The sequence below is a fragment of the Chelonia mydas genome, chromosome 11 (assembly GCF_015237465.2).
Source record: "Chelonia mydas isolate rCheMyd1 chromosome 11, rCheMyd1.pri.v2, whole genome shotgun sequence".
Lineage (NCBI taxonomy): Eukaryota > Metazoa > Chordata > Testudines > Cheloniidae > Chelonia > Chelonia mydas.
In genome coordinates, this window is record NC_051251.2 from 34,793,435 (window position 1) to 34,821,339 (window position 27,905).

The following is a 27,905-nucleotide window of genomic DNA, read 5'->3' on the forward strand; positions in this document are numbered from 1 at the left end:
TATGTATTTTTAAATTTGTCTATGCCAGATGCTGTCAGTCAGAACAAAAAACTGTCCAAGCAGACAATCTGTGCGTCTGAATGTTGATCATGTTGGAAAGTAAGGGGGGGGAGGGAGGGGAGAGTGTGTCAAGGATTCATGGTCCTTCATCTTTGCAGTAGAGCAAACACGTCTCTCAGTATAGCGACAGACAGCTGCTTCCACTTTCTAATGTGCCCTAACTTAGATCACTGAAAGAATTGTCAGCACTCAGAGAAACACACAAAGATAACACAGCCAGCTGCCATGAAGGGGGAAACAGCACAGCTCAGAAGAAATGGGATTTGTTCCATTTGCATGATGCTGACTCCCTTGGGCCCCTTTCTTTCAAATCCAAAGCACAAAAGACAACACTTAACATATTTGCTTAAAGATGACAACCTCATGTTGATTTCATTTGGATGTAACAGTGTCAGGATTACAGATATAAGAATATATTATATCTGTAACGGAGACTGACAAATGTATCCATCAGTGAAACTGTCTGATTCATCTGCTTATACAGCCATTTTACCATCCCAAGGGTGCCATCTAAGTAGTAACTTTAGAAGACTGAAGGTCTAATTTTATTACACCACATTTCAACCTACTAAACAATATTATTTCTAAAATAGATCATTTTTATTGGAAGTCTCCCTGATGAAAAATCCAGTAGACATGGGAGAATTTATTAACTGTATGGGTCCTTTGAACTCAATATACTGCCCATTTTAAGCAACTTCCTTTATATACGGTCAAAACCTAAGATCACATAATTGAAAGTGAGTTTAACACATATAACAACAGTATCATTTTAATATTACATCGTGGTATCTATTTTAATAATACATCATAGTCTGTCACTATTTGAAGAGCCCTTGCTTGGTATTCTGAAACTGTTTACTTAGACAGCTTTAATGTACACTTGCCTCAGTGTTGTGTCAATTCTTCAATAGGAACTCCATAAATAATTATTGTTCTCCGATACATTTTGGTCATCTACACTATGTGATTTTTGCTTTAAGTATTCATTGGGCAGCCTAGAAGACATGTGAATGATTTAAAACTGAATAGACTAGCCACGAGTCATTACAATACAGTACAACTATGGAAACGGAGATCCAAACTGAAGTGTGCATGTTTCTATGATCCTCTTTTCTGTACAGTTGTATGGATTGGCTCCTTTTCAGATCAAATGAAACAATGAGGCATTGGCTTGACTTTGCTTCCAAATGCATTTCTTTGAATTGTTAGAGGGGTTCTTCCCGCCTTCCACCCCTCCAAATGAATGTGAATAATGAAATGCTGGCTATATGTGCTGCTTTGTCCAGAGGAACTCTAAACTGCTTGTTGCTAGCTGCTGGCACATAAGAATTGCACTGTAATTCACTAGATTGGAGTTGTTTTGTAAAATGGAGTTAACTGCTGTACGTGGAATTTCAGCACAGCAGATGGTTACCAATCATTATTTTCAATTTGTTTAGCTTCAAGTAAGGTAGGGTGGGATGAGGGTTGGGGGGAGGGGTTAGCAGACTGGCTTTCAATAAACTAGTGCTAGGTAGTATAGCGCACTCACAAAAATGTCTTTCCTTCCAAACTATAGTGTAGCTAAGCAAAAACTGATTTGATAGAAAGAAAACACACATTTTAAAAGGAGCATTTACGTGTTGGTCAATCATGCCCTATTTGTGATCTAGAGTACATTTTAAATATTAGAAATGGATTGTAAAGTTTCCAAAGATAAATTGTCTCTATTCACGTCTTGCCATCATTCATGTTTAAATCACTCTTCTATAAGTGGCTCAGTTGTCCAACTGGAAATGGAAAAGGAACCATTTATGGACTAGTGCACATGAACAAAATTAAGCTGTAAATATCTGGGCAGGGCCATTATTGAAGTCTGGAAACATCTGGGCCTGAAGCCCAAGCTAAGCCCCACTCCCACCATGTTCTGGTAATTGCTTAGATGATTTATAAACTTGCTGTTTCCATTAAAATAGCTTTAAGATAAATGAAAGCCACTGAATTTCTGTGTGTGCGCGCATGTGTGGCGGGGGGAGGGGAGGGCAGGGGAACTTCTCACCTTTCTTTGGAAAGATGCAACATTCCTGCTTCAAAGACACCACTCACACCTTTCTAAATTCAGACCAAACGCATAATACTACAAGAGATGTGCCCATCTAGTCACAACATTTGAGTACCTGAGCATATGTTGAATTGTTTAGGGACTTAATATCTTCCTATCAAAATTCATGTTTAAGGATTTTGTTATACACTTTCTACCGTGGTTGACTCAGTGCGCATCTCCCCAGAAATGGAGTCAATACTCAGCATTGAGCAAGCAGGCTTTTGATGAGGTCACAGCACCTGAGATCAAGTGCTAGTTTTGAAAACATTCATCGAAAATGGTTTTCAGAAAAACCTGAAGACAGGAGCCGTATTTCTGGACCTGACAGCAGCATATGACACAGTTTACTACACAGGGCTCTTAGTTAAATTGTCAAGATCATTCCCGGCATGGTTAGTCAACATAATTGACCTTCTCCTCCGCAACAAACATTTCCAAATGCACACAGGAGACAGAATTAGCATGTGGAAAGACAAGCCAATGGTCTACTCCAAAGCTCTGTGCTGGCACTGACTCTTTTCAACCTGTATGAACTTAAGCTCACCCAGTCCCATAAGTTCACATACACAGATGACATTTAATTAGGCATCCAAGCATGATCATTCCCAGAACCTGAAGGCTCCCTAAAGGCTGACTTGATTAAGATGGCCAAATACTGTAGTTGGTTGCATTTACAATCAAGTGTGACCAAGACAATTTCAAGTGTGTTCCATCTTTACAACACAAGAGCAGACCAAGAACAGAATGTATTTCTCAATGGATATCACTTGAAACATGAATCCCACCCAGTCTACCTTAGAGTAACCGTAGATAGATCTTTCACATATCTTAGCCACAGTTTTCCTCAGGTGGTTAAGGCCACAGCCCAATGTCTCACATCACTGACCTCTGACCAGATTTGATGGTGGTCTGAGGGCTCTGCACTTTGCTGATGAGGCTGCCACAGATTGGCTTGGCAAGCTCTACATCTGATAAGAAGACCCTTGTGCCACATGACTAAAGCCAAGATCAGCAGAGGCACTTAGGCTTGACTCTTCGCACCCCTTTACTATGAAAGGGAAGGAACAATAGATAGGGTATTCGCCACAAGAACCTCTTCCATTCTGGAACTTGCTCAGCCCAAACTTGTCAAGTTTCAGGGCATATTGTAAAAGTCATCTATTTTAGTAGGGCTGCTGAGAAAGGTTGAGGGTACTGGTTTTCAGGTGGAGCGGGATAGGCATATGCTGTCATGGTATCTATCATATATTGGCTGCTAGGCTACATTTTATTTCTTCTTTACTAGATCGTGTTGCTGGGTGATATTCTGTGATTGTAAAGAAAACTATTTTCAGAGCACAAGATCTTCACTATAAAAAGACATTTTTTATTTTCTACATCTATTTTAAATAAATACCCTAACTGCACTTCCAGCATTCTCCCACCACCGTTACTACCTCTTCATATAGTATCCAAAAAAGCCATATGGCTTAGATACGGAAAAGGGTTAAAAATGCAGTTCTCCAAGTGCTACACTTTTTCATGTTGTTGAAGTTTCTATGTCGTGCAGCCTATTGCACAGCCCCAACATGCAATTCTCCACTAAAAACCATGCTGGGTTTCTAAGGTAAAAGTGACACACACTAGTCAATTCTTAAGGGAAAAAGCATCAGATGAATCATGCTCCTGCGCCACCATTATTTCTCCAATAAGTTAGCTATGCTTTGTCCATGGATCGTTAAGATGTAAAAATATGAACCAGCACTTTCCGGGATTGTGCTCTGTCTTAATAAACGGCTTCTGCTTTCTCATGCAGCTAGTGTTATCCTTACACTGTTGATCATCCATTCACATTATGCAGCAAGGAGAATGAACACTTTGCATATATGACTGTATCAAACTAGGAATTCGCTAGTGAATCCTGCATGTTGTCAATTGTTGATTCTCAAAGCTATCCGTCTGACAGACCTTGGTTTAGCTTCACCTATGAAGACTGCATTTGAATTTTTTTTTAAATAGTGCTTTTCAAAAAGAGAGAAAGAACTGGTTGACAAAGGATTAAACGTAGTTCTCTTGACTATAGTCTAGGTGACCTACAAAATGAACCAAAGCACTCCCCTAAGCTTTTACTTCCATTCTTAGATTCTCCCTCATTCTTTATTATGCTGTCTAGAACTATGTTGTGCTTCCTTATTGTTGAGATTATCTATCCAGCTTGAAATGTAAAGCTGTAAAGATGTGACGTATTCATGCAATTAACTAAGCAAAATTTGTCTATAGTAACACACTTATCTGTGTGATAACCTGGAGGGCCTAGGTTCAATCATCAACAACTGTAGATATTTTTCTCTTACACAAAGTGTGCATGCTCAAACTGAATTTCAATATGAATTGCCAAGATAACATCTAGAAGTGTTTCAGTACTAAAGTGCTGCAATTGGGTGGGGGAAGGGGGGGAGGAGAAACAACAACAAGAAGTAAGCCTTCAGTAGAAGGTTATTGGCTTGGTTGGTGACATTGTGTATGGAAGGATCAAAAATGGACTTTTTTGGGCGGGAAAGGAAAATGGTTATTTCATGATGCCAGAGCCAAGAATCTTTTGTCTTTTTTTGTGGGTGTGTGTGGATTTTTTTGTTTGTTTGCTGACATCTCCAGGTGTGAAGGAAAACTTGAAATTGAAATATTGGGCCTGAGTATCCTCTCTCCTACACTACTTTTGTGGCCGTGTAACTCCACTGATTTCAGTGGAGCTACACCACAATAACACTGATGTATTGGAGTGGAGAATCATGGTCCCCAACTAATTATCATTTGAACATTTGATCAATTCTGATTTCCTTTAAATTCTATAACATCACTTGCTAGAACACTAATGACAGATGCTAGAAAGAAAACGGGACATTCACAGAGACCAAATGGATAAAGCAACTGAACTTAGGACACAGGAGAGCTCCTGACTTTAACCCCAGATGAACTCTTTATTACCTAGATTTTAGTACAAGATAAGTTAATAAGTCTCAAATACCAAAGGGTTGATTCATGGGGTATATATATGGACAGTTTCATTGGGTTAAGAGACATCCATTAATTAAGTCAGTGAAGTGATTACACCAACTGCTCATTCACCACATTTGATTTGATTCTTTGACCTTATAGAGGTTATCACTTAAAATAAATAAATAAATACATACATAAAATTACCACGACAGGATATTTGACTCCATTATGCTATTTCTTATTTTAAGTAAAAATAGGTAATGGTACGTATTTCCTTTTAGAAACTGTTACCACCACACATCCATTTCTTCTTAGATTACTGTCATCTTATACTTAAAACAAAAGTTTTAACTTTCTAAAGCATTTTGCAGTGTGCAGATCTGTATTCACTCTTGAAGGCTAGACAGAGTGAGGCTGCTGGAGCATTAGAATGCCCTCTAGAGGCTGGATGTCTGGCTAATTAACCTTTTTGGTATTTTTCAAAATGCAGAGGCAGCTATATGCATTGTTCATAGGTTCAATGAGCACTCTTCTTTAGGACATATATTCTCAGACATCTTAAATATTAGTACTGCAAACAAAACCTATACAGGGTTCCTGTCTACTATAAATATGAATAGCACAGGAAGGCATAAATTAAAAATCCATTATTTAAATCAGATCATAGGTGCTTGGGCATAGTGCCTAAAATGGACAGATCATCTGGATTTCAAATGAACCTGCCACAGATGTATTTAAAAAAAAAAAAAATAAGAGATTTATTCCTATCTACTGAACAGTGACTCAGTTAAGATTCTGATTATAATATATTTAAAGTACCCCATATAATATATTTAAAGTACCCCACAAAAATTATTGCTATCCACACATACAGTTCTATATAACTGTGTGTATAGATTCCCAAGAGGCAAAAATATTTCGAAGGTCTTAGAAGCCAAATTCTGCTCTAGTATGCACATAAAGAGGTTTTATGGAGTTATTCTGTTCTTACACCAGTTGAGGATATAGCCCATGGGGTTCTTAATAACTTAGCCCCACCTGCATCTGTTGAGCAGAACTCACGACATAGATACTATAGATTGATGGATTGATTTGTTTTCTTAAATAGTACATTACTTTTATTCTTATTATCTTATTGTTGACAGCAAGTGGATCCTATTCAGCTTCTCATGAAATAAAACTTGTTTGCCTGAAATTCTGCATGTAACCATCCACAACACCACCTGAAAAACCTATAACAGCAAATTATACTACAACATAAAAGAAATGTTTCCTGACAGCAGTCATCCTAAGCAAAATGTGCATATACAGTGTTTGATTTCTTCCAGCAATTTTCTACTAGGTAATGAATACATTAATGGCTATCCAGTTATCATGTTATAGTCTTCTGCATTAACACAAAAACACACTAGTTTGATATTCACTGATCTTAAAAAACAAAAACAAACTAGTACCATATAAATGCAAAAGAAAGAAAATAGTTATTTTCACCTCTAAAGGGATAGTTAAATGATAAATTAACATCATTAATGAAAACTTTACAATACTACCATACTTGATTTGCCTGTGGAAATCACCATTATACGACAAAGCGTATAATCTGTTCTGATTGGTGAGGGGGAAGGTGGGAAGAAATCAGTCATTAACTACTACTAAACGAACAGTTTTCCAGTGCAGTTGTCTTCTAATTAAATCTAAGTGTGGAGCACAGTCACTGAGATGTGCTATAATAATTTGTTTGGGCTGTATTTTTCTCCCTTTGTTTTTCCTTCTCATGCTCTTTTTTGTTTCATTTCTTTCCTGCTTAGCAGAATACCTTGTACCTTTTATAAAGTGAGCAAGAAAAGAATTTCTTGCAAATTCCATGCAAAGGCATGTATCAGTGGCCATCCCGCTTGACCCTCTTCAGAAATGTAGCTTACCAACTTCTTAATTCTTTCTATTGACAGGTACCAGCTCAAAACCTCAGTATTGTACCCCAATCTCTGTTCCAAAAATCCAGTCTAACTGATGATAGCTATCTTATTGTTAATAATTGAACTAAGTCAATGGTGCGGAACAATATCCAGTGGTTCTGTATTCCAGTAGTAAGTAGTTGCAGAGAAAACTAAAATTAGTCATAAGGTCTTTGCAATTTAGTTCCCAGCTACTCATAATAAAGTTACCCTATCACGAATGCAACCATTCAGAAAGCTTAGCACCCAATGAGGATGTTTTTAAGTAGTTGTCAGTTTCTAATCAGTTTATGATCTTACAACAACAACAAAAAAAACCTTATCTTAGTTAGAGATGGAAATGATTTATTAGATCATGGAGTCTATCCGAGGTCATTACAGCATATAGTTTACCTGGTAGAAGATATAACAGATATTAAATGGAACTGATTTAAAAATTTTATTAAAGCTAATGTTTAAAATCAAATTTACACAAGTTAAGAGGGTAGGTACTGTACATCTGGGGTCAAGTTTGAGTTATGAGAGGTTACAAGTATCTGTTACAAGGTTCACAGGATACATACATAGCACATAACCAGCACAGAACCAGATTGGGGTGTGGGAATTTTTAAACCGTCAGTGAATAAGTGATCTTGGGTATGCCCCACCATAGAATGTATTTAGAGTCCAAGTCAGTGTTGTTGTAGTGAATAGGTACATGGGTGAGGTGCATCCCTTGGTTCATCAGGGGAGGAAGTGGATTATTTTCCCTGACCAGTGGTCTTGTTTATTCGTCCTACTACTGACGGTGTACCCCGATGTGCTCTGTTTAGATGTCTCTGGACCACCTGATAGTGTCGGACACCATGAGCTGTCTCGTGAGCCGGGCATAGCACCAACCGACTCCACACGCTCTCAGCACCAGCTCGTTGTGGGGGTCCTACGTGCCCCAGGCTCCCATGACCAGGGCGTGAATCTGGAACTCGTAGCCCTGGGCTCTCAGGGCGTCGGCCAGCGGGGTGTATTTCAGCACCTTCCGAGCTCCGGCCTTGTGGAAGGCCAGGGACCTGTTTTCGAAAGGCACCGTGATGTCCACCATGAGGATCTTCTGTTCCTCGTCAGTCACAACGTCGGGTTGCAGTTGGCTGCCCATTCCAGGGATGGCAGAGTCAACGGTGATCTTCCCCAGGGACGGCAGGATGGCTTTCACCAGCCGGTTCTGGATGGCGTTGTGGCAGTGCCTCCAGGCTCCAGAGTGGTGCTTACAACCACACAGGATGTGGGGCAGGGTCTCGTTGGGATAGCCACACTTCCTGCAGCGCTTGTCCCGGTTCCCACGGCAGACGGCTCCATTGAGGGGAATGCAGTTGAGCCAGGCTCGGTGGATGAACCGCCGGTCAGCGAACCTGGTGAAGCTTGCTGGTCATCCCACCTGCTGGTCACCTCAAACACCTTGCCCTGGTCCAGTTTCCACTTGAGGTTCTCGGCATAGTGGCAGTGGATGGCATCTTTCAGAGTCCTTTCCAGCATCGTTCTGGCAGTCGGGGTGTTGATGGTGTGGTCCAAGGACTTTATGCGCGGCACCAGTATTCCCAGCTCCCAGCGGCAACTGATCCTCTTTCCTAGGCATCTCGAGGCGTTGTGGGTGCGGGACCAGAGAGAGAGGACAGGTCTCCCTGAACTGAGCTTCCAGGGAGCTGCTCAGGTAAGTGATCCTATGCTGGATCTTAGTCAAAAGACAGAGTTACATAAATGTCGGAAGTGATGTCTATGAGACTCCATAGAATGCACTGGCCTTTAGATGCACAGCATACTCTTCCTGCATTTATTATATTTCAAATATAAAAGGCTATCACAATGGGCGAGGGGAAGCAGAGAAAGTAACAGAACTGCTTTGAAAGAAGTGGAGAACTCCCATTTTGCAAAGATTGCTCTACATCAGCCAGGCTTAAATAATGGTATTGCAAATTGAGGCCCAGGGGAATTGGAGACATATAAGCAAGCTTTGTCATTCACACCCCACAGGGTTTTGGGGTGTTTTGTTTTAATTTAAAATGTCTGTAAATCTAGATCATGGGTTGAACTATTTCGTTCCCTTTCTTGCGCCACTCGAGCTGATCCACTGCTCATGCCAAAAACAAGTTCATTTTTAACTCGAGAGCAAAGTGACAACTAGTTAAAATGCCCATTAGCCTTGTTAAAAAAAAAAAGAAAAGAAAAGAGTGCTGCTCACCCTTGTTTGCTACTTTTCCTTACTCAACCCCTTCAGTATTGTAAAAAAATAAATAATAAAAACTAAAAAACCACAATACTAGGTTTAAAAGAAAAGGAAAAAGGATGGCATGAAGTCACTTGAGGAGATGCAACCTTTTCAGTTTCAGAGTAGCAGCCATGTTAGTCTGTATTCGCAAAAAGAAAAGGAGGGCTTGTGGCACCTTAGAGACTAACCAATTTATTTAAGCATAAGCAATGAAGTGAGCTGTAGCTCACAAAAGCTTATGCTCAAATAAATTGGTTAGTCTCTAAGGTGCCACAAGTCCTCCTTTTCCTTTTGCAAACCTTTTCAGTGTAACAGCATAGCTAATTATGTGGTTGCCATTTAAAAAAATATTTTCAGTATCACTAGACATTATCTGTACGTACAGCATCCACATGGAATAATGAAGGAATCACTTATTAAAGTCTTTAAAATGTGGGGAGGGATGTGGATTTAAATACGCACAAACACACACACCATTGTGTAATTGCCTGTAAAGAGCTTGGAAACAGCTCACCTCTTCCAGATGTATGTCAAGAGCCTAGGTTTACTTTCTCACAGCTACAAGGTTTCAATACAGAAACCAATTCACTCTAACCTAACTCACTTCTGATTATCATTCGAAACTCATTATTTTAAGCCATTTATCTTTGTAGTAGTTATGTACCATTAAGGAGCACAATGCCCATAACTGTTTAAAAAGGAAGAAGTAAAACCAGGAAAAGTTTCTGCAATTAGAACAACATCATCTTTTGAATGTTTTGCTAACTAGCTGTAATGTTTAGGTTTATAAACCAAAGCACATTCCTGAATTACAGTCAGCTTTAAACACTCACTGTAAGTTCATCTAACAACAAGGGCATCTGAGTTCTGCTTTTTAGCTCTGCTTTTTACATCCCAAAAACTAGGTGTCAAATTCTCCTCTGAGTTCCACTGAGAAAACCCCACTTGTGGCATGTCAAGATAGGCACATCTTATCAATCAAAAGTGTAAATAAAGCCAAAAACTTTTCATGTTCTGATTTTGGAATGCTCTACTTGAGCCATCCAAGGCCTAGTTTCCAAGGGCATTGCAAACTGCCAACTCCAAATGTAATCAATGGAAGCTGAAGGAACTCAGCGTGTCTGATAAACAGGCATCCAAAATCAGAGGCCCAAATTGCACTTCCTAAATTAACATGAGTCAACATCCCATGAAACTCAGAGGACTCCATGTTTGTGAGGGAGAGGGAAGACTCAAATTGTACCTAATCAAAACCAAGACAGGAGGGTGCTCTACAGATAAGACCATTTTTAACCAGAGTTAACCATAGCAATAATTTTACTATTACTAATTTAAGGAGCGGATGTGCCTTTGAGAAATATATATTCTGCTAATTACTTGTACGAATGACTCAGTTGACACTATTTTCCCTTTACTTAAGTCCGGTTTTGAAAATTACCATTATTCTATACGATATAAATGAAGTTGTACAGTAAGCGGAAGATATATCAAACTACAACCCCTTCAACTTGAGTTAATAGTTCAAACCATATAAGCCTACATTAATAAGGTTACAGTTGCTAAAAAAGCTTCTGCATAAATATATATTTGTGCACAATTTGCATTAGATATATTTGATCTAGATCATCTAAAATCAAAGGTTTATCAATTCAGCTTGCTATACAATCCCAATTTTAAAAAAGACACTGTATACTAAAATTTGCCTGTGAGATGGCAGTGTTGACAGATTTCTTATCAAAATACATACCAAAAGCCAAATCTGAAAGGTGCTGAGTATCTACAACTAAAGTCAGTGGGATTTGCAGAGGCTCAGCATTTTGAAGGTTTTATACAAACAACAATGCCATATGCGTTAATCTGAAAATGGGCTGAAAAATCTCAACACCAGCATTATGGTACAGTACTGGCCCAATTAGCATTACTGCTGAAGTTGTGAAAATGAAGGCTGAAAAAACCTTGTACATTTTACACCTATGACAAACCACTGTGTGGCATAGTGTTGAGAAGTGTTAAAAAAGCAGTGTTGTTAACATGACAAAAATCAAGAATGACAAGATATTGTTACATCAACAGTTTCCAAAATATATTTATGCTTTCCTTTATTAAAACACTTAATTAATTAAGATTTATCAACAACCCTCTATATAGATGTAAAGAATTACTTAGCTGATAATCTGTATCAGAATACCTATAGAGTTTTTACATTAGTTTCAAGTGTGTGAGTATATATATTATATATGTATATTTTCTTCAGTGCTGCATTAACAGTGATAAATACACAAAAGCAGATTTTATAAAAATATAGAAAGAAGAGTCATTGTTTAATTTATTTTCAACTGCATAGTTTGTAAGTGGTTTATAGGCTGCTCCCATATTCATTCAAAGTATTTGTCTTGCAAGTTCAAAACTTTAGTGATTTTCTGATTCAATTGCTGAGAAACACAGTTTACTCATTGTCAAAAATTTTCTCATGTTTACAGAAATGTTAATCTGATTCTGCATTTGTGAAGGACACAGTGCATTCATTTAATTTTGAATTTATGTCGTACTCAATTATGTACATAAGGCAATCATGTAAATTAAAAATTCCTGCGCAAACTCTACATACATCTTTAAATAATCATGAAAACATAATATTGTTTGTTAACTAATTTCATAGAAAGTACTAGACCTGATCCATATATTTATTTACCTTCTAGAGATACACATAAGATCCCAACTGTGCTGATTTATACAGCAACATTTCTTTTTAGGTTCCCAAATATGTGAATCATCAATGGAAATATAATTTTATTAATAATTAGGCCAATAAAGCCAGACTTTATTTTTACAATTCTGTATACAGTATGTGGTCCACAAAGGCCAACAACAAGGGATTCAAAATAGGATCAATTCTTTTCCTTTTCAGGAACAATCTTGTAAGTGTCTAAGTACTGGAGGACATAAAAGAATAGTTACTTCTATGAGCTCTTTTGATATGTCCCTTCATGGTGGAGCCATCCATGAGTGATGGGAGAGAGCTCTTTTGAAAATAAATGGTGCACCTTCAAGGTGTGTTCAGAAACATTCTTGCTGGACCTTCCAGTGTGTCTCAGTTTTGACTTGAAAAGGATACAGTACTTTATTTTTAAATCTGTTTCAGGTATCACAATGTGATACCTTATATCAGTCAATACCTGCACACCTTGTTCTCCCAGCCTAGACTAAATGTTGCTTTCTACATGTCAACACAGGAGGCTGAAATAATTAGGTTGGCGATGAGGGGATGGGGCAATTTAGAATGGGTAGTGACAGTAGCCTAACAAAATAAAGTTCACACTTTTAATATGACATACTGAAGGGTTAACGTTACTGCATAGAAAGGTGACTTTTCCTCCAAAACCATAGCTGTCACACACATTTATATAGTAATACTATCAGTTCACAACAGTCAAAATGTCAATACAGCTACTATTGTAAAAGACGGATTATATTTGTGTATAACCCTCTTCTTCCCTCACACCGTCTGTTGTCACACAGCAATATAAAACAATTGTTGGAAACCCCCTCCCGCCCCGATCTATAAACCGAAATACGCTTATTTTAACATAAGCTGTACTGTGCACAAATGTCAATGTAGAAACAAACAGCTCTTTTAACTTAATTAAGCATTAAAACTAATTGCATAAACCCTTCAGTCATTCATTAATGATACCCATTTGCTTGCATTCTGGGATACAGGAGACAAGTTAAGATAAACTTGCTGAGAAGGGAAATGATGAAGTCATTTACAATATCTTAAAAAAGGGGGGGGGGCACAACAATTCATCTAACACTCCAAAATATATCAGGAAGAAGCAACTTTAAGTGACAGTTTGCAGTTATTGCTGGGAATACTCACAAAATCTATCCCCAACTTTCCCCCCATAAATATATATTTTTAACTTCCACTAGAATTAGTAGGAGTTACAAATGTGTATCAAATTTATTCCTAAGTATTTATCAAACAGATGATATAAAAAAAGTTTAAATACGATGTAAGAAACAACAATCTTAGATTACCAAATTCCATGTTCTCACTGCTATAGTATGAAAGCAAACAACATGCACATTACTGAAACCCATCTGTCACCAAACTATAACTAGGTTGCATGTGCATACATTCCAAAATATTGCACAAAAATTGTTGGATGCAGTGGAGGTGTATGCCACCATTCATTGTGAGGTACGGTATGTATATAAGGTGAGCTGTGGAACCAGCATATGAAACCTAAATAAACCACTTGTTTTAAAAAACAGACCATAAGAGGATTGATTATATGTTCAAAATAGAATATGAAAAGGTTACAAAAATAGCAACACTAATTACAAGTGGGGCAAACGAACCTCCATGGCCAAAAATTTACTGCTATACTGAAATAATCTGGTTAATATCTATTTCACTGTAACAATTTGGTATTGTAATAAATTAGATTCAGACAGTATTAGTATTTGCTGTACTGTATCTTAAAGCACATAAAAACTGTATTCACATTCACAGAATTTAATAATAAATTTAATAAGAAATTGCTACTTCAATAATGTATTAATACGAGCTTTTGGATTATGTACTTAAAACACGTTATTTTTAAAAATAAGATACATATGCAATTGGTACGACACTAATTTCTATATATATTATTTTAAAATATAGCTGAGAGGGAGAGGATTTTTTTCCCCTGTATGTAAAGCATTTTAAATTGAAATATCATTAAGTTTTATTCCTGTGTTTAAACAAAAGGGAAAAAACTGTTTTGGGCTTCCTATTATACAAACACTAAATAGGCATAGTAAGAAATGTTATGGATCTGATTACAAATTGTTAAGTGTTGTTGAAGTAGATTGACAGGTATAGTTAATAGTACCTTATGAATAAATGTGTATATTGTCATTTTCATATTATCTGTGCCAAATAAATCATAGCAACATAATTCTGTACAAAAAACAGAAAAATTAAAATTCTCATCACTATAGCCCGACTGCAAGTAATGTTAATCCAGGGTGCTTTCTTCAGGTTACAGAGTATTACTTTCTGATACTCCTCATATCCTAAAACTGGAAATTTTAAATGTAATTTCCATCCCAATTTCTGGAGTCTGTGCTATTCCAAATCACCCATCTATATCTCCTTTCAGTGTTATCCTCAATGGTCAAAAAGTTGGTCTTACTAACATCAACAAGTATTTACAGATCATAGAGTTAAGGCATCATACTAGTTTGTAGGTTACTGCAAATATAGATCTTCCTCTAAGAAACACAGTATACATACTCTCTTTAACGTGCAGATCGTGCAAGGTGCTGAGCACTTCTTTTAAGAGGCTGAGAGACCTAAACCTACTTTGGCCTCTCAGCGGTTTTAGGGCACCTTGAAGGATCAGACTTTGTATTTGTAGAATTTAGAAATGTAGCATATTGCAGCTGGATTTTTTTCTGTTCTTCTGTTTTAGCCACTATCCTTTAAGGATACAGATTAAAGTGAGGAAGATGTTTGTGATGTTTTGGGATTTAGAGAGAGAATGTGCAAAAATGAATGCTTGCAAGAATTTGGAAGCAACAGATATTTTTGTGCTTATATTTCTCATTCACACAACCTTAAAATAGGGTAAAAGGTCAGATGCCATGTAGAAATGGAATCAAATACTCCAGTTATGATTTTCAACTTGAAAGACATTCCTTCACCTAGCTCTATTTATTGGGACTTTTTATTTTTTACTTAGAGAAAATTCCAACCTTATTCCCATCCTAAATTCCCCAAAGTGATCTTACCCATAAGGAAGATAATGTTTCACTTAAAGGATACCATCTCTAGCAGCAAGAGAGTTTAATGCTCTGAAACAATATCAGGGATATGCAATCCTGAATTTACAGCTCTTAAAGTTACCTTTATAGCTATACTGTTCATTTTGGATCAGATGCTTATCTAAAATTCCATATATTTTAATATAACAGATTTCAAAAGGAGTTTCCAATAGGTCAAAAATGGTATTTTTATTTAAAAAACAAAAACAACAACAACAAAAAAAACACAGTGGGCCAGATCCTCAGGTCCTTTGATGCTAATCTATACAAACCAAGAATCTGGCCCAATAGCCACAATTTCAGTTCAAAGTTGGTCTAATTTTCAGTCATTTTATTTTGTTTTTCATATGCTTTCTCAATAATAAAAAGGACTTTGAGTTAATATATTTCAGATTCTTCTAGTGTTATCTTTATGCCTGTTACTGATCAGTGACTAACTACTGATTAATCAAGTATTCTTGATCAACACCTCAATACCTCATAAATATGTGCAGAACAATTTTCTCCAATCACAGAAATCAATAAATCAATGTAAAATTTCAGTAATTAAATTTTTCAACTCCATAGTAATAAATCTGGCACTTTACAAAGTATTACGTGAAGTTTGTTCTCTTAGGGGATATATTGATTGAGGGCAAAGAGCCAAATATATTTCTATTATTAGATCTGAGAATGCTACATTAGACCAGCATGTTAAAAACAACATACAAGTTGTATGCTCTCATGCTGATTTTGTACCACCAAAACCATTCCTAACAAGCAGATTAGCTGATTAATTGATGATTAAGAAGATCAGTCATTACATCTGGCACTTCTTGTATACATACATGTGCTTAACTTATTGACAGCAAGCATTCAGAATGATTTTCATCTAGAGACTCCCTTTTAAAAGCACACATAGGGCATGTTGTCAAAAGTGGATCTTTAACTATTTTCATGCATCATAAAATAGTCTAAGCTGGAAAGTGAGGTTCTGAAGTTCAAGCTTTGCTACCTGAAACTACACATGATGAAAAATTCAATAATTGTACTGTTAATAATTAAAAGATGAACAACATCAGAAGAGGCTTGCAGCTGTATGCAACTGCTAATGAAATCCACATAAAAGCCACAGACAACGATTTCATTGTTATTACAGTACAAATCTTAAAATGTTGTGGGGTGCAAATGAATAATCTATGCAGGAATATTTTCTTCATTATTTTTTTACACTGTATTCATAACATGAACAAGTAGTTGCAGAAGAGTTTGTAAAGTTCCATTTTTTACTTATTGGTATAAAAAAAATAGCTACCTTTAGATGTACATCAAGAAAAAACAGAAAAAACACTTTTGACTCAGCTCAAAAGTAAAAGTCTTTAAAAATCAACAGCTAGTGATTAAAGATTGTCATTTTTGCTGACCATTGTGTGATCAAAATATTAATAAAAAAAAATCTTTCTATGCTACTACAATTAGGATAGCAGATATCCCTGTATTTCCACAGATGTTCCAATGGATAATATAAACAACCGGATCCTGTACTGTACATATCTTGTTGGGGGAGGGAAGGAGGGAAACACCAGGTTTGTGTAGGAGTCACATCCTGTTACAAACATCAAACAACAATGAGGCTTTATTATCATGCTATTATTCCTTCATATCAAACATGATTAATTAGCAAGTATAACACTCACCAAAACTCCCACCACGCTTCTGTTTGCTGCCTATTTGCAAATGGAGCTATATGGAATATCAAGCAGCCATAAGCAGCATTAGTCTCACTTATTGGAGGCGGGAGAGGGAGAAGAGAGAGAGAGAGAAAGGCGAGAGAGAGAAAAGGTCAAAGTGCCCTATTTACTTTACCCAAAAACAAGGATTTTTTAAAATACCTATGTAGGAACTTCCTTGATAATCTGTGTATCTTCATACACAATGAAGTAAAGAAAAAAGTTGAAAACAAGTTAGTTGATGTACAGTTCATTCGATCATTGAAAATAAACTGGATAGGTACTTTGAATGTGCAGTTATTGCAGTTTTAAATAAAAATACAGTACTTCAGTGAGAATGAAAATGTGGCTCACATAACAAAAAATGTCAATAGAAAAAAGATGAAAATGGGAAGATCAAGTTAGGAGGACTTAATGTTGCAAGTTATGCCACCCAAATGCCACTTTACTTGCCATAAAACACTTTGGCAGTAGGAGAAACCTTTACATTATGGGAGATGTGAGGAGGATGACAAATACAGCATGAGAAACACAAGATTGAAATGAAGGCAGAAAACTGGGATTCGTTTTTTCCATCAAAACTTTGTAAACAGCACCACAATAGCAACAAGGAAAAGGGTCTTTCAGTTTGAAAGCAACAGATGCACTACTGAGCAAGAAAGCATGCCTGATAAAATGTATAAACATAGAGACAGGTTTTTATAAGTATGAACATAAATGCATGTGCCACACATTCAAAGTTAAAGTTTTATTATGGAAAAAAAAATGACGAATATCTGATACCTCCTTATTTTCCTCAGTTCTGTATCACAGTACAGTAGTTACAAAATCTTGGTTTTGTCATACCCCGAGAGAAGTGATTTTTAAATTTATATTGGTCCTGGTCTCTTTAGCTTTTTCAGTTTTATAAATTTAGGATAAAAAAAACATCAAAGCAGTTTCCACCTCCAATCTAACTTTTAGAGGATCAATGTGACAAGTCGCTGCTTGATAGATGTTTCTCTTGATAAACGACTTGTTCAAAAGAGACATTGTAGTTTTCATTTCCTGACCACAAAACACTTTTAATTTGCAACAGCAGAGCTGCTCGAGTGTGACTAGTTCCCACTTTCCAGCCTTTCAGGTTTGTGGCTGCGTCAGGCCACATAATTGGGCAAAACAAAAACCGAGAAAGGAGGTGCATCTGCTGGCAACAATAATTGTATCAAAACTTTTCTTCAGACATGTAACTGATAATATTTCATTTAAGAGTGGGCTTTAAAAACAACTATCAAAAACAACACACAAACTAGCTAAGATTTTCTAGAGAACAAAGCACATTTAAAAATATTTACCTAAATACCTTAGAATATACATAACTGCCTAGCACTACTATGTTTAATATCAGAAATATGCAATATTATTATTACTATCATCCGGGAATCACATTGAAACATCCACCTGTCCACACCATCCAATTTCAGCTCTGAGCATACAGTCCGATTCCCGATTTAAAATTTATAAATGTAATATCCTCCTCATCACAAGCAGCAGTCCAATCTTCTCTGAATATATATTACAGCTTTAACATCACAGAGGGAAATCTCCCATCTGGCAATCACATTCGCTCCAACAGCTCTTGGGGGGGGGGGGGAAGCTGTGCCCCCCGCTCGCTCCTCAAAACATTTCTCAGGGCAAATTATGTGCATCTGAAATAAACAGTTGCCTTATTTATCACTTTGAAGTCAACAAGTTCCAAATGCAAAATTCAATTAGATCATCCCCATTGTATAGCAGTCCAGCATATATATATATATATATATACACACACACACACACACACACAGTCACCTACAGCGCCAAAATAGGAGTGTACGTTGTGCAACTGCTCTCTCAATCCCTTTCTTGCATTCAGATGCGTTATTAGGAGAGATCAACCACCAAACACTCCAGATTCCCCCCTTCCCCAGTGTTCTCTCTATCCTTATTTGTTACTATCACATGCTATTAAAAGTCAGCATATCTCCCCACCACCACCCTTTGCTTGTACAAAATAGATTAATAGCTGTTTCTGTTGCTAGTTCTCTAGTGTTAATTGCATATCTGGAACTGTACGTACTGCACCGCAACAAGGTCTATTGAAATCGCCTATGCTCCATTTTATCTGACTTTTTGGGGGAGGGGGTCAAGAGGGAGGCAGATGGGACTGCTGGGGGGTTGAGAGTGAGAGATTTAAAAAAATAAGTCAATTTGAGCGCCTGATTATTTCATTCTATTACACGTTAACAATAAAGCAATGACAGCCAGACACATGTACACTAGCATAAAATACCCTGCTCATCAACAACAATAATCAATCACAACTGTATTTTTGTTTTGTTTACATGCAAACCATTCCCCCCTTCCCCCCCCCCCCCCCATCATCAGCTAAAACCTGCGAGAACTGATTACGCCAAAAGTGGGGAGAGATCAGCTGGAGTTCAGAGAAACAGTCAATAATATCATAAGTTTGAAATAGAAAAATACTGTATTTTAGCCGTGTGTATGTGTATATACAGAGAGACATATAGGTGTGTGTATGTGGATTCGTTACTAAGCGTTTTTCCCTCTCCAATCACTGAATTTTACTAATTTACATACTATTTGAGTTCGGTGGTGTATATAGTGCACTGCTAGTACCATGCAACTTTAGGTTTACAACTGAGATCAATACAATGGACAAAACTAATTCTAAAATCAAAGAAGAAATGATAAACAAATGATAGCAAGAAAAAATGCTTATTTACATAGTTGATAATTTACCATTAAACATCAGGTTTATTTGCTAGTCATATTCACATGCAAATTCCTCAGTTCTTTATCATGCTATTTAAATTTGTCTTTGCTATTTAGATGCAAAGGAAGTAGATCCCAAAACGGACATACCATAAACACTGGTGCTACTGATCATTTCTTGCTGGCAGCACAAAAAGCTGAATTGGATTTTTCACAAGCAGGAATTCCAAAGGTTGCTTTTCATTAAAGCCACTTTTCCTCTCAGCTATCAAATGTCACTGCCTTGAAACGTGGGCCCTTTCGTCAGGTATTCATTTAACCTACATGCATATAATTAAGTGGGAAAGCAACATCAACAAAAAGGGGATCTCAGATCACAAGAGAAGAAAGAAAGGAAAAAAGCACATGACCAGGAATGCAAGTCCATGTCAATTTCACTCACTCCCATTGAAACTAACAAGAGCTCCAGGGAGGATAGTAATAGGATCAGTGGATTGTATATACCATTAAATTATACATCTTTCTCTCCGTTCCAAGCCAACAATACGCCCACCACGCTGTACCCCCTCCAAGATGATGTGCTTACATTTTACTGCAATAGCTCCTCTGACACAGTCATGTCCCCCCAGCTAAGATACTGCGATTTAACCCCAACTTTTGTTCTACGAGATTCTTATTTGCACTTATTTACTTAGAAGTTAGTTCCCTGAGAAAGCGTAGTCCCACATTACCTGCACTTTATTATGTTCAATACAACTTAAAAATAAAGCAATTAGAGGAAGGAGGTGGAGAGGGATCTTGCAATCGCGAACTCTTAATCTCCCTACTATTGTTGGCAATGATCAAGGAGGAAAAAAAAAAACCCACCCATGCACTGCAATTGTATATCTGTACTTTCCAGACTATAATTAGGAAAGCAGGCTGGAAATATTTACTACAGTAAACGATTGCAAATTAATTAAATATTTAAGGCACAAACAGGCGATTTAAAAAAAATATATGGCTGTCTTGGATAGCTTTAAGATTAATTTTTTTTTTAAATGATCGCTGGAAAAATGCAAAGGATCGTCTTACCTGCAGGTTTGGTAGGAGAACGCGATAGGTTAGAGTAGCATCGATCCGCTGTGTTTGCTGATGAATGGGGGCTCGGGTTAAGTGAAGGTGCCTATGATTTGAAATCATTCCAAGTTTTTGAAGGGAAGACTGACTGCAGCCTCTGCCATGTTGGAATTTCAAACCCAAAACAGCTGCTTTGCAAGGAGCCAGCATGCCAGCAGCTGGACGCCTGCGCAGAGCGCCGCCGAGCCAAATTCAAATCACTTTCACACTAAGAGCCAAAGATCAGTTTTCAAAGGGGCGAGGGGGAGACACGCAGGAGATTCATGTGCAGGGAGAGCTCAATGGCTGCGCGGCAGAGGGCCGTGGCTGCACAGGTCATGTTACATGGCAGGGGCTGCTGCCGCTTGCAGGGGAACACGCAAACACGGGCTGGAGGTGGCCGGGAGGTCATGGCAAAGCAGCCCGGGCGCTCTCACTCCTCTTTCCCTCTGTGGCAGCGGGGGAATCGGGAACTAAAGGAGTTGGGATCCCCCACTTCCATCCCTCGCCCCTGCCTCCCGCCGCCGCGGTGCTGCTAGCGCCGGCTCCCCCTCAGCAGCACTGCCTCCGTGTCCCACCCCATCCCCCAGCGGCGGCAGCAGCGGCGACTCCCGAGCTCCCCTCCCCCTCCCCGGAGCCGCGGCAGAGTCTGCAGCTGCCCCTCGGCAGCACCCTCTGATCAATAGAGTCAGTCGGCCTGACAAGCTGGGGCAGGGCGACCAACGCGTAAGAGAGGGAGAAGATTGAGGGGGAAAGGAACTCAGCGGGCCCCCTGGCAGCGCCCAGCTTGGGTTTGAGGGAAAGACTGAAACAATATTTTGTTTTAAATAAAACTGCTATGCTTATTCCACCCCACGGCCTGGTGCTGACCCTCTGGGGCTTGGCATCCCCATGCTCCTGCCTGTCAGCGGTGATGGCTCAGCCTTTCTTCCTCTGGCCTTTAGGCCAAACACACACACACACCCTTCTCTCAGTCCTCAACCCAAGAGGTCTCTCTCTCTCCCCCACACACATGCCCAGTTCTGGAAGAATAAACACAGGGTGGGAAGGCAGAGGGTCCTCAGGTCTGAACCTAGCTCTGCCACTGACTCAGTATATGGCCTTGGGCAAGTCCCTTCAGGTTTGTATCAGTTTCCCCATCTATTAAATGGGGATGGTGACACCTACCCAGAGAAGCAGTGTGAGGATTAATTAGTCAACATAGTGCTTTGAAGATGTAAAGTGCTATAAAAGTACTAAGAATTCTAATTCTCCTCTCTCCAGCCAAATTCATGCCTGTGCCCAAACTCCACTCAGCAAAGGGATGAAGTGAGACACTCAAGGCTTTATGCCATCTTCACATTTCCCCGTTATAAAGTTAGAGCAGCCTCAGGGCTTGCCTATCCTTAAAACACTACAGCGGCACAGCTATGCCACTGCAGCTGCACTGCTGTAGAGCTTCAGTATACACACTACCTATGCCATCGGGAAGGCTTCTCCTATCAGAGGACGTAAGCCACTTCCCGAGAGGCGGTAACTAGGTCAACAGAAAAATTCTTCCATCAACCTAGTGCTGTCCACCCGGGGACTTAGGTCAGTTTAGCAACACCACTCTGGGGTGGATTTTTCATACCCATGACCGACCTAATTTTCGAGTATAGACCAGGCCTCAGGAGTTGCCTTAATTTGAGCCCAGCTGTCCACACCTTCTATGAGATATTCTAACAAGCAGAAACAAGCAAGGCATAGGAACACCCCAGCCACACTTCCTTTCTCCAGCACATCCCCAGCAGCATCAGCGGAATGGCACAGGACCAGTTACACCAACTCCACAGCTGCTGGGAGGAATCTGCCAGAGGGTACTTAGGATTGCTTTCCAACCTCTTTAGGCTGGCAGACCAGGCATAAAGTGGCGAAACACCACAGATCAGGCCCTCTCTCAAACACACACCATTCTCTGTCTCTCTGTCACACACACCTAACGCATGCTCTCTCACAAATACTGTTCTATTCCTATCAATCTCTCACATAAAACACTCTTCTCTCATATACCCCATGTATCTATTTCTTTCTCCTACTCTCACAAACCATTTCCCCCTCCTTTTTCTCTTGCTCACACACACAATCCCCATCTCTATTCACACTCACCATGACAGGAAGGATTCTACAAGGACAATCTTCATTCCTGCTCCCAGGGCTGGGGAATTTAGGACTACAAGAGGATCTTTATCCTCTTCTGTGCTGGTGGGGAGGCAGACCCCGCCCCTGCCCCCTTGTTCTGGAGGAGGTAGGCACATGGTTGTCCCTGGTTAGTTACACTCCCCTCTCCCTGACCTTGGAAGTGGTGTAAAGATGCCATGGGTGGATCTTCATCCCTTTCAGACCTGGGGGAGTTCAATCAGATATTCAAAGCAAGAAGACAAGATATACTGTACGTCATGGGAGTGGACGGGGCGGGGAGGGGGAGAACAATTTTTGCCGGCGAGTGAGGGAGGTGCATCCAGTTGGAGTGTTGGCATGTTAGAGAAAGCTTGCCATTCCTCTTTGTGCCCTCTCCTGCAGCAGCACACCAGGTCTAGGAGCAACCGTGAAGCAGATGCAGGAAAACAGGGGAAGCTGAAGTGAGATTTCTGATTTTCTTGGGAACCTGCATTCCCTAATTCCTGGGGAAGGTGTGGGGATGGAGATTCCCTAAGGTGGAGAGACAGAGGACAGGGTGGCAACATATGACCAATCTGATGGAAGATGGTCCTTGAAATGATCATGCATTCAACTAGCTCCTGGGGCAATTTCGTCAATTGGCTGGTGGTTCTTTCAGGAGGCCAGGATCTTCGGGGTGAGGGGCTGGTGGGTTAGAAAAACACAGACAAAGCAACATGGGCCAGATCCTTGGCATGGACCAGATCAGTGGACAGAAAGCCAGTGAAACCAGCTACCAGGGGATTCCATTAGTTAAAGGAGAATCTCTGGATTGCAAAGAGTGGGTATAGCCATCACTGTGAACCCAGCCTCAAACCCCGGTTGCCACCCTAGATATAGGAGGCCTGTTTGGGGTGTGACTGGAAAAAGACAGTCTGAGTAGAGCAGAATGGTCCTTTCACACCATTTAAGTCAGAGCCCAAACAGAACTCAGGGGGAGTGGAACTAATATGGCTTTCAGCCATCTTTGAACCTCCTGATCCTGGGCTGCTCTAGGAGCTGGAGAGCCTCCTGGAAGAACTCCAACAGCATTGGGGTCCCAAGTTACAGTACCTTCCTGTGGCTATGGGCCTCAGTATGGACCAGAATCTCCTCAGAACTATGAGAAGTGGCCTGCCCCCAGCATGCTTCCTATGCATGTCTCTGCAAAGCCTGCACAGCGGGAATCCTCCTCGGAGGAACCAGGGCCCTTTGGGCCCGGCCCCCACCCCTTTACATCTCTCTGGCCCTTTAACGTAGAGTTAAGGGGGTAGAGTGGGGGGCGGGTGACTAACTGTCAGTTAAGGAAGTATGTGCCGTGGATGCCCCAACTCAGGACATATTTGTTAAACAAGTCATTTAAGGATATTGATATAAAGACATCAGTAAAAGCCTCTACAGTTTAATGGAACCTCAGTTTAGAATGTGCCTATTAACATTGCCTTTAGCAGCTCATTTCCTTGGCTTCTTTTCTTTTCTTTTTTTTTTTGCAAGGACCAGAGAAATTAAGCGCAAACACTAGTATTAATGTAGGATTAAGGGTGAGCTTAAAGCAAAATTCCAAAAGTTAACATTTCTAGTGAAACATTAACCTGGCCCTGTTGTGCATACTATTTGTAGTATTTTCTACTCCTGCTTTCCTTGTTAAAGGTAAACTTTAATGTACCACTGTTTATATTAATGCTATGAAATATGCATGATGTGCAAGAAGATTGCCAACCACAAGCATCAAAATTCATGAGTCAGGATCCGCCCACATCATGAGATTTTTTTAAAAATATATGTTTGGGGTTCCTTTTATTTTCCTTACAATTTCTGAGACTGTAGGGTTCACAGTTTCTGGCTTTTCTCCACAACCATGAGGGCTAGAAATGTACTTAAAAAATGAAAGCTGAAATTCTTGCATAATTACTGGACTCTAGGAGATGGGGCTTTAAGAAAAACACTAGATATCACAAGACTCAGATTTGGCAACACTGTTGGGAGCACCATGACTTTTGGAATTGCCTGACCATTGAATTATTTATTTATCAATTGTTTAATTGCATTAACTCTAGTATTTAAACTTGATATCCATACAGTATACTTTTCCTCCTTTATGACAGCTCATTACATTAAAGTAGTCAGCATCCAGTCAGTAGCCATGTAATATACATGCATATGGGGTGAAATTCACTTCTGTGCACTGGGTCAACACAAGGCCTATGCACACTTAAATCCCATTTAATTCCTATTTTGGGGTCTGAATTGAAGCTAGAGCAGGGGCTTCACCCTGGTCCTTTGTACAGGAGTGAATTTTGTTTGCCCTTAGTTTGAAAATATCACCAACCAATCCTGATCATTTTGAAAGTGAACTTCTCATACACGCCTGAGAACCTCATCTTGAGCCTATTTCCTGAAGTAGGTGAAATGTTCACAACGAAACTCAAAACCACATGAAATTTGTGTGGTTTCAGGTTTTGTTACTAACTCTAAAGTCAGGTGACGCTGCATGGAAGGTACACAGACCTTTTCAGCAAACCTGGGTCAATTACACTGAAACCATTCAAACCGTGAAAAACAAATAATAATACATAATCATGATGCCTTTCTATCTACGCTAGTCTAAAGATACCAGCATTATATTAGCTAGACATCACATCTGCTCCATAGCGTACCCTGTAAAGCTATAAGCAAAACTACAGTGTGTCTTGAAACAATCTTTAGTTCATTGTAATTCCATACATGGATTGATAGATAAATGGAAGCATGTTCTTTAGCATGGCAGACAATGCCATCAATCTGTCAAAGAAGGTGTCACAGTTCAGGGTTAACTGTACCTCTGACCTATTTCTTGATCTCTCAGAGTGCAACTCTTTAGGTGACAGGTTTCCCATTTTCCCCTCTCTCTTGGTGGAGTCCCATGATTCTCCCACTCTTAGATCAGGACTACAGCACCCTGTTTACCAACTGTTTATTGTTCAGCAGGTCCAACTGAGCTTGGCCCCAGCAAGTCTTCCCTTCAAGAGCTAAAAGAAAAGGAGTACTTGTGGCACCTTAGAGACTAACCAATTTATTTGAGCATAAGCTTTCGTGAGCTACAGCTCACTTCATCGGATGCATACTGTGGAAAGTACAGAAGATCTTTTTATACACACAAAACATGAAAAAATGGGTGTTTACCACTACAAAAGGTTTTCTCTCCCCCCACCCCACTCTCCTGCTGGTAACAGCTTATCTAAAGTGATCACTCTCCTTACAATGTGTATGATAATCAAGTTGGGCCATTTCCAGTACAAATCCAGGTTTTCTCCCCCCCACACACAAACCCACTCTCCTGTTGGTAATAGCTTATCTAAAGTGATCATTCTCCTTACAATGTGTATGACAATCAAGGTGGGCCATTTCCAGCACAAATCCAGGGTTTAACAAAAACGTCGGGGGGGGGGGGAGGGGGGAGGAAAAAACAAGGGGAAATAGGTTACCTTCCATAATGACTTAGCCACTCCCAGTCTCTATTCAAGCCTAAGTTAACTGTATCCAATTTGCAAATGAATTCCAATTCAACAGTCTCTTGCTGGAGTCTGGTTTTGAAGTTTTTTTATTGTAATATCGCAACTTTCATGTCTGTAATCGCGTGACCAGAGAGATTGAAGTGTTCTCCGACTGGTTTATGAATGTTATAATTCTTGACATCTGATTTGTGTCCATTTATTCTTTTACGTAGAGACTGTCCAGTTTGACCAATGTACATGGCAGAGGGGCATTGCTGGCACATGATGGCATATATCACATTGGTGGATGTGCAGGTGAACGAGCCTCTGATAGCGTGGCTGATGTTATTAGGCCCTGTGATGGTGTCCCCTGAATAGATATGTGGGCACAGTTGGCAACGGGCTTTATTGCAAGGATAGGTTCCTGGGTTAGTGGTTCTGTTGTGTGGTATGTGGTTGCTGGTGAGTATTTGCTTCAGGTTGGGGGGCTGTCTGTAGGCAAGGACTGGCCTTCAAGAGCTGTGACCAGTGGTGAATACAGTGACCCAAAACAGCCTTTTAAAAAACAAAGTATTGTTTAATTTCAGTTGTAGGAACAAAGCATCACAAAAGAAAAGGGTCTGTAACACAATAAAAGGCCTACATGGATAGCTATCTTACCTATAGGCTTAGGTAGTTTATCCTGGACACCCCAACCTCAGGGAACTTAGATTCAGTCTGTTCCTCAGTGGTCTTTGCCTCACTCTCGCCTGTACTTCAGGGACTATCAACCCAAACGTACTTTGTTCCTCCCTTCCCTCCCCCCGCCCCAACCACACACACACACTTAGCTCTCCCTGTGAATACAAGCTAGGATCCCTCCTCTGTGTCAAGCCAGACTACTGAACTCATCATGGCTGGAAGCAAAACTTCTAAAGCAAATGACACTTGCACTGTTCTGTAAGTATCAGGAAATGGGGCAATCTGAAGCTATGATTCCCTTTCCTTCACACATGCCACTAACCCCAGTTCAAATTAAATGTTGGTAAGCCAATAGCAAACAACAACACAGTAACAATCAAACAAGCAGATGGCCATATAATATTCATGAAATACCACAGGCAGTTCCCGTGTCCTTCACAATAGGCCTCAGAGATTAAATTCACTCCTATGCGGAGGACCAAAACAAAGCCAATGTACAACTTACATCCTAGCTGAAATTTCAGAATAGAGCTGAAGTGGGACGTGAGTGGTTCGCAGGTCTTGTGCTGGCTTTCTGCAGGGGAGTGAATTTCATTCAGAATGGTTAGGACTATTTAATTGATTTGAAGGTAATTTACAAACCACATGTGAACTGGGCCCACAGAAGACAATAGTAAACTCTCAGCTACTTCAGTGGAGCCAGGATTCCACCCTTGAGATCCTGCAGCTTTTCTATGAAATTCAGTGGAAATTCCATTCATGGAGCAGCAACAAGATCAAGCCATTGTTCAATGACTAAAAGAACCAAAGGTAGAGGACCAAGATAAAGCACAGTTATCTGGGGACTGGTTTAAGAGTAGCAGCCGTGTTAGTCTGTATCTGCAAAAAGAAAAGGAGTAC

The 27,905-nt window shown here is 39.6% G+C and overlaps 1 protein-coding gene across 3 annotated transcripts in view; it reads right to left on the reverse strand.

Annotated features, from left to right (window-relative positions):
* Window positions 1-21,257, reverse strand: part of FIGN (fidgetin, microtubule severing factor) — a 122,771-nt gene extending 101,514 nt beyond the window's left edge. The window contains exons 1-2 of one of the 3 annotated variants that reach the window (XM_043525528.1): window positions 20,671-21,257; window positions 19,747-19,916 (exon numbers count right to left, since the gene is read on the reverse strand). In XM_043525528.1, coding sequence (XP_043381463.1) covers window positions 19,747-19,771 — 25 coding nt within the window. In that variant the 5' untranslated portion in view covers window positions 19,772-19,916; window positions 20,671-21,257. Of the gene's footprint in view, window positions 1-18,676; window positions 18,755-19,746; window positions 19,917-20,670 lie in introns of those variants that run through there. The other 2 variants (XM_043525529.1, XM_043525530.1) reach the window with 2 other exon arrangements.
* Between the last annotated feature and the right edge of the window lie 6,648 nt (window positions 21,258-27,905).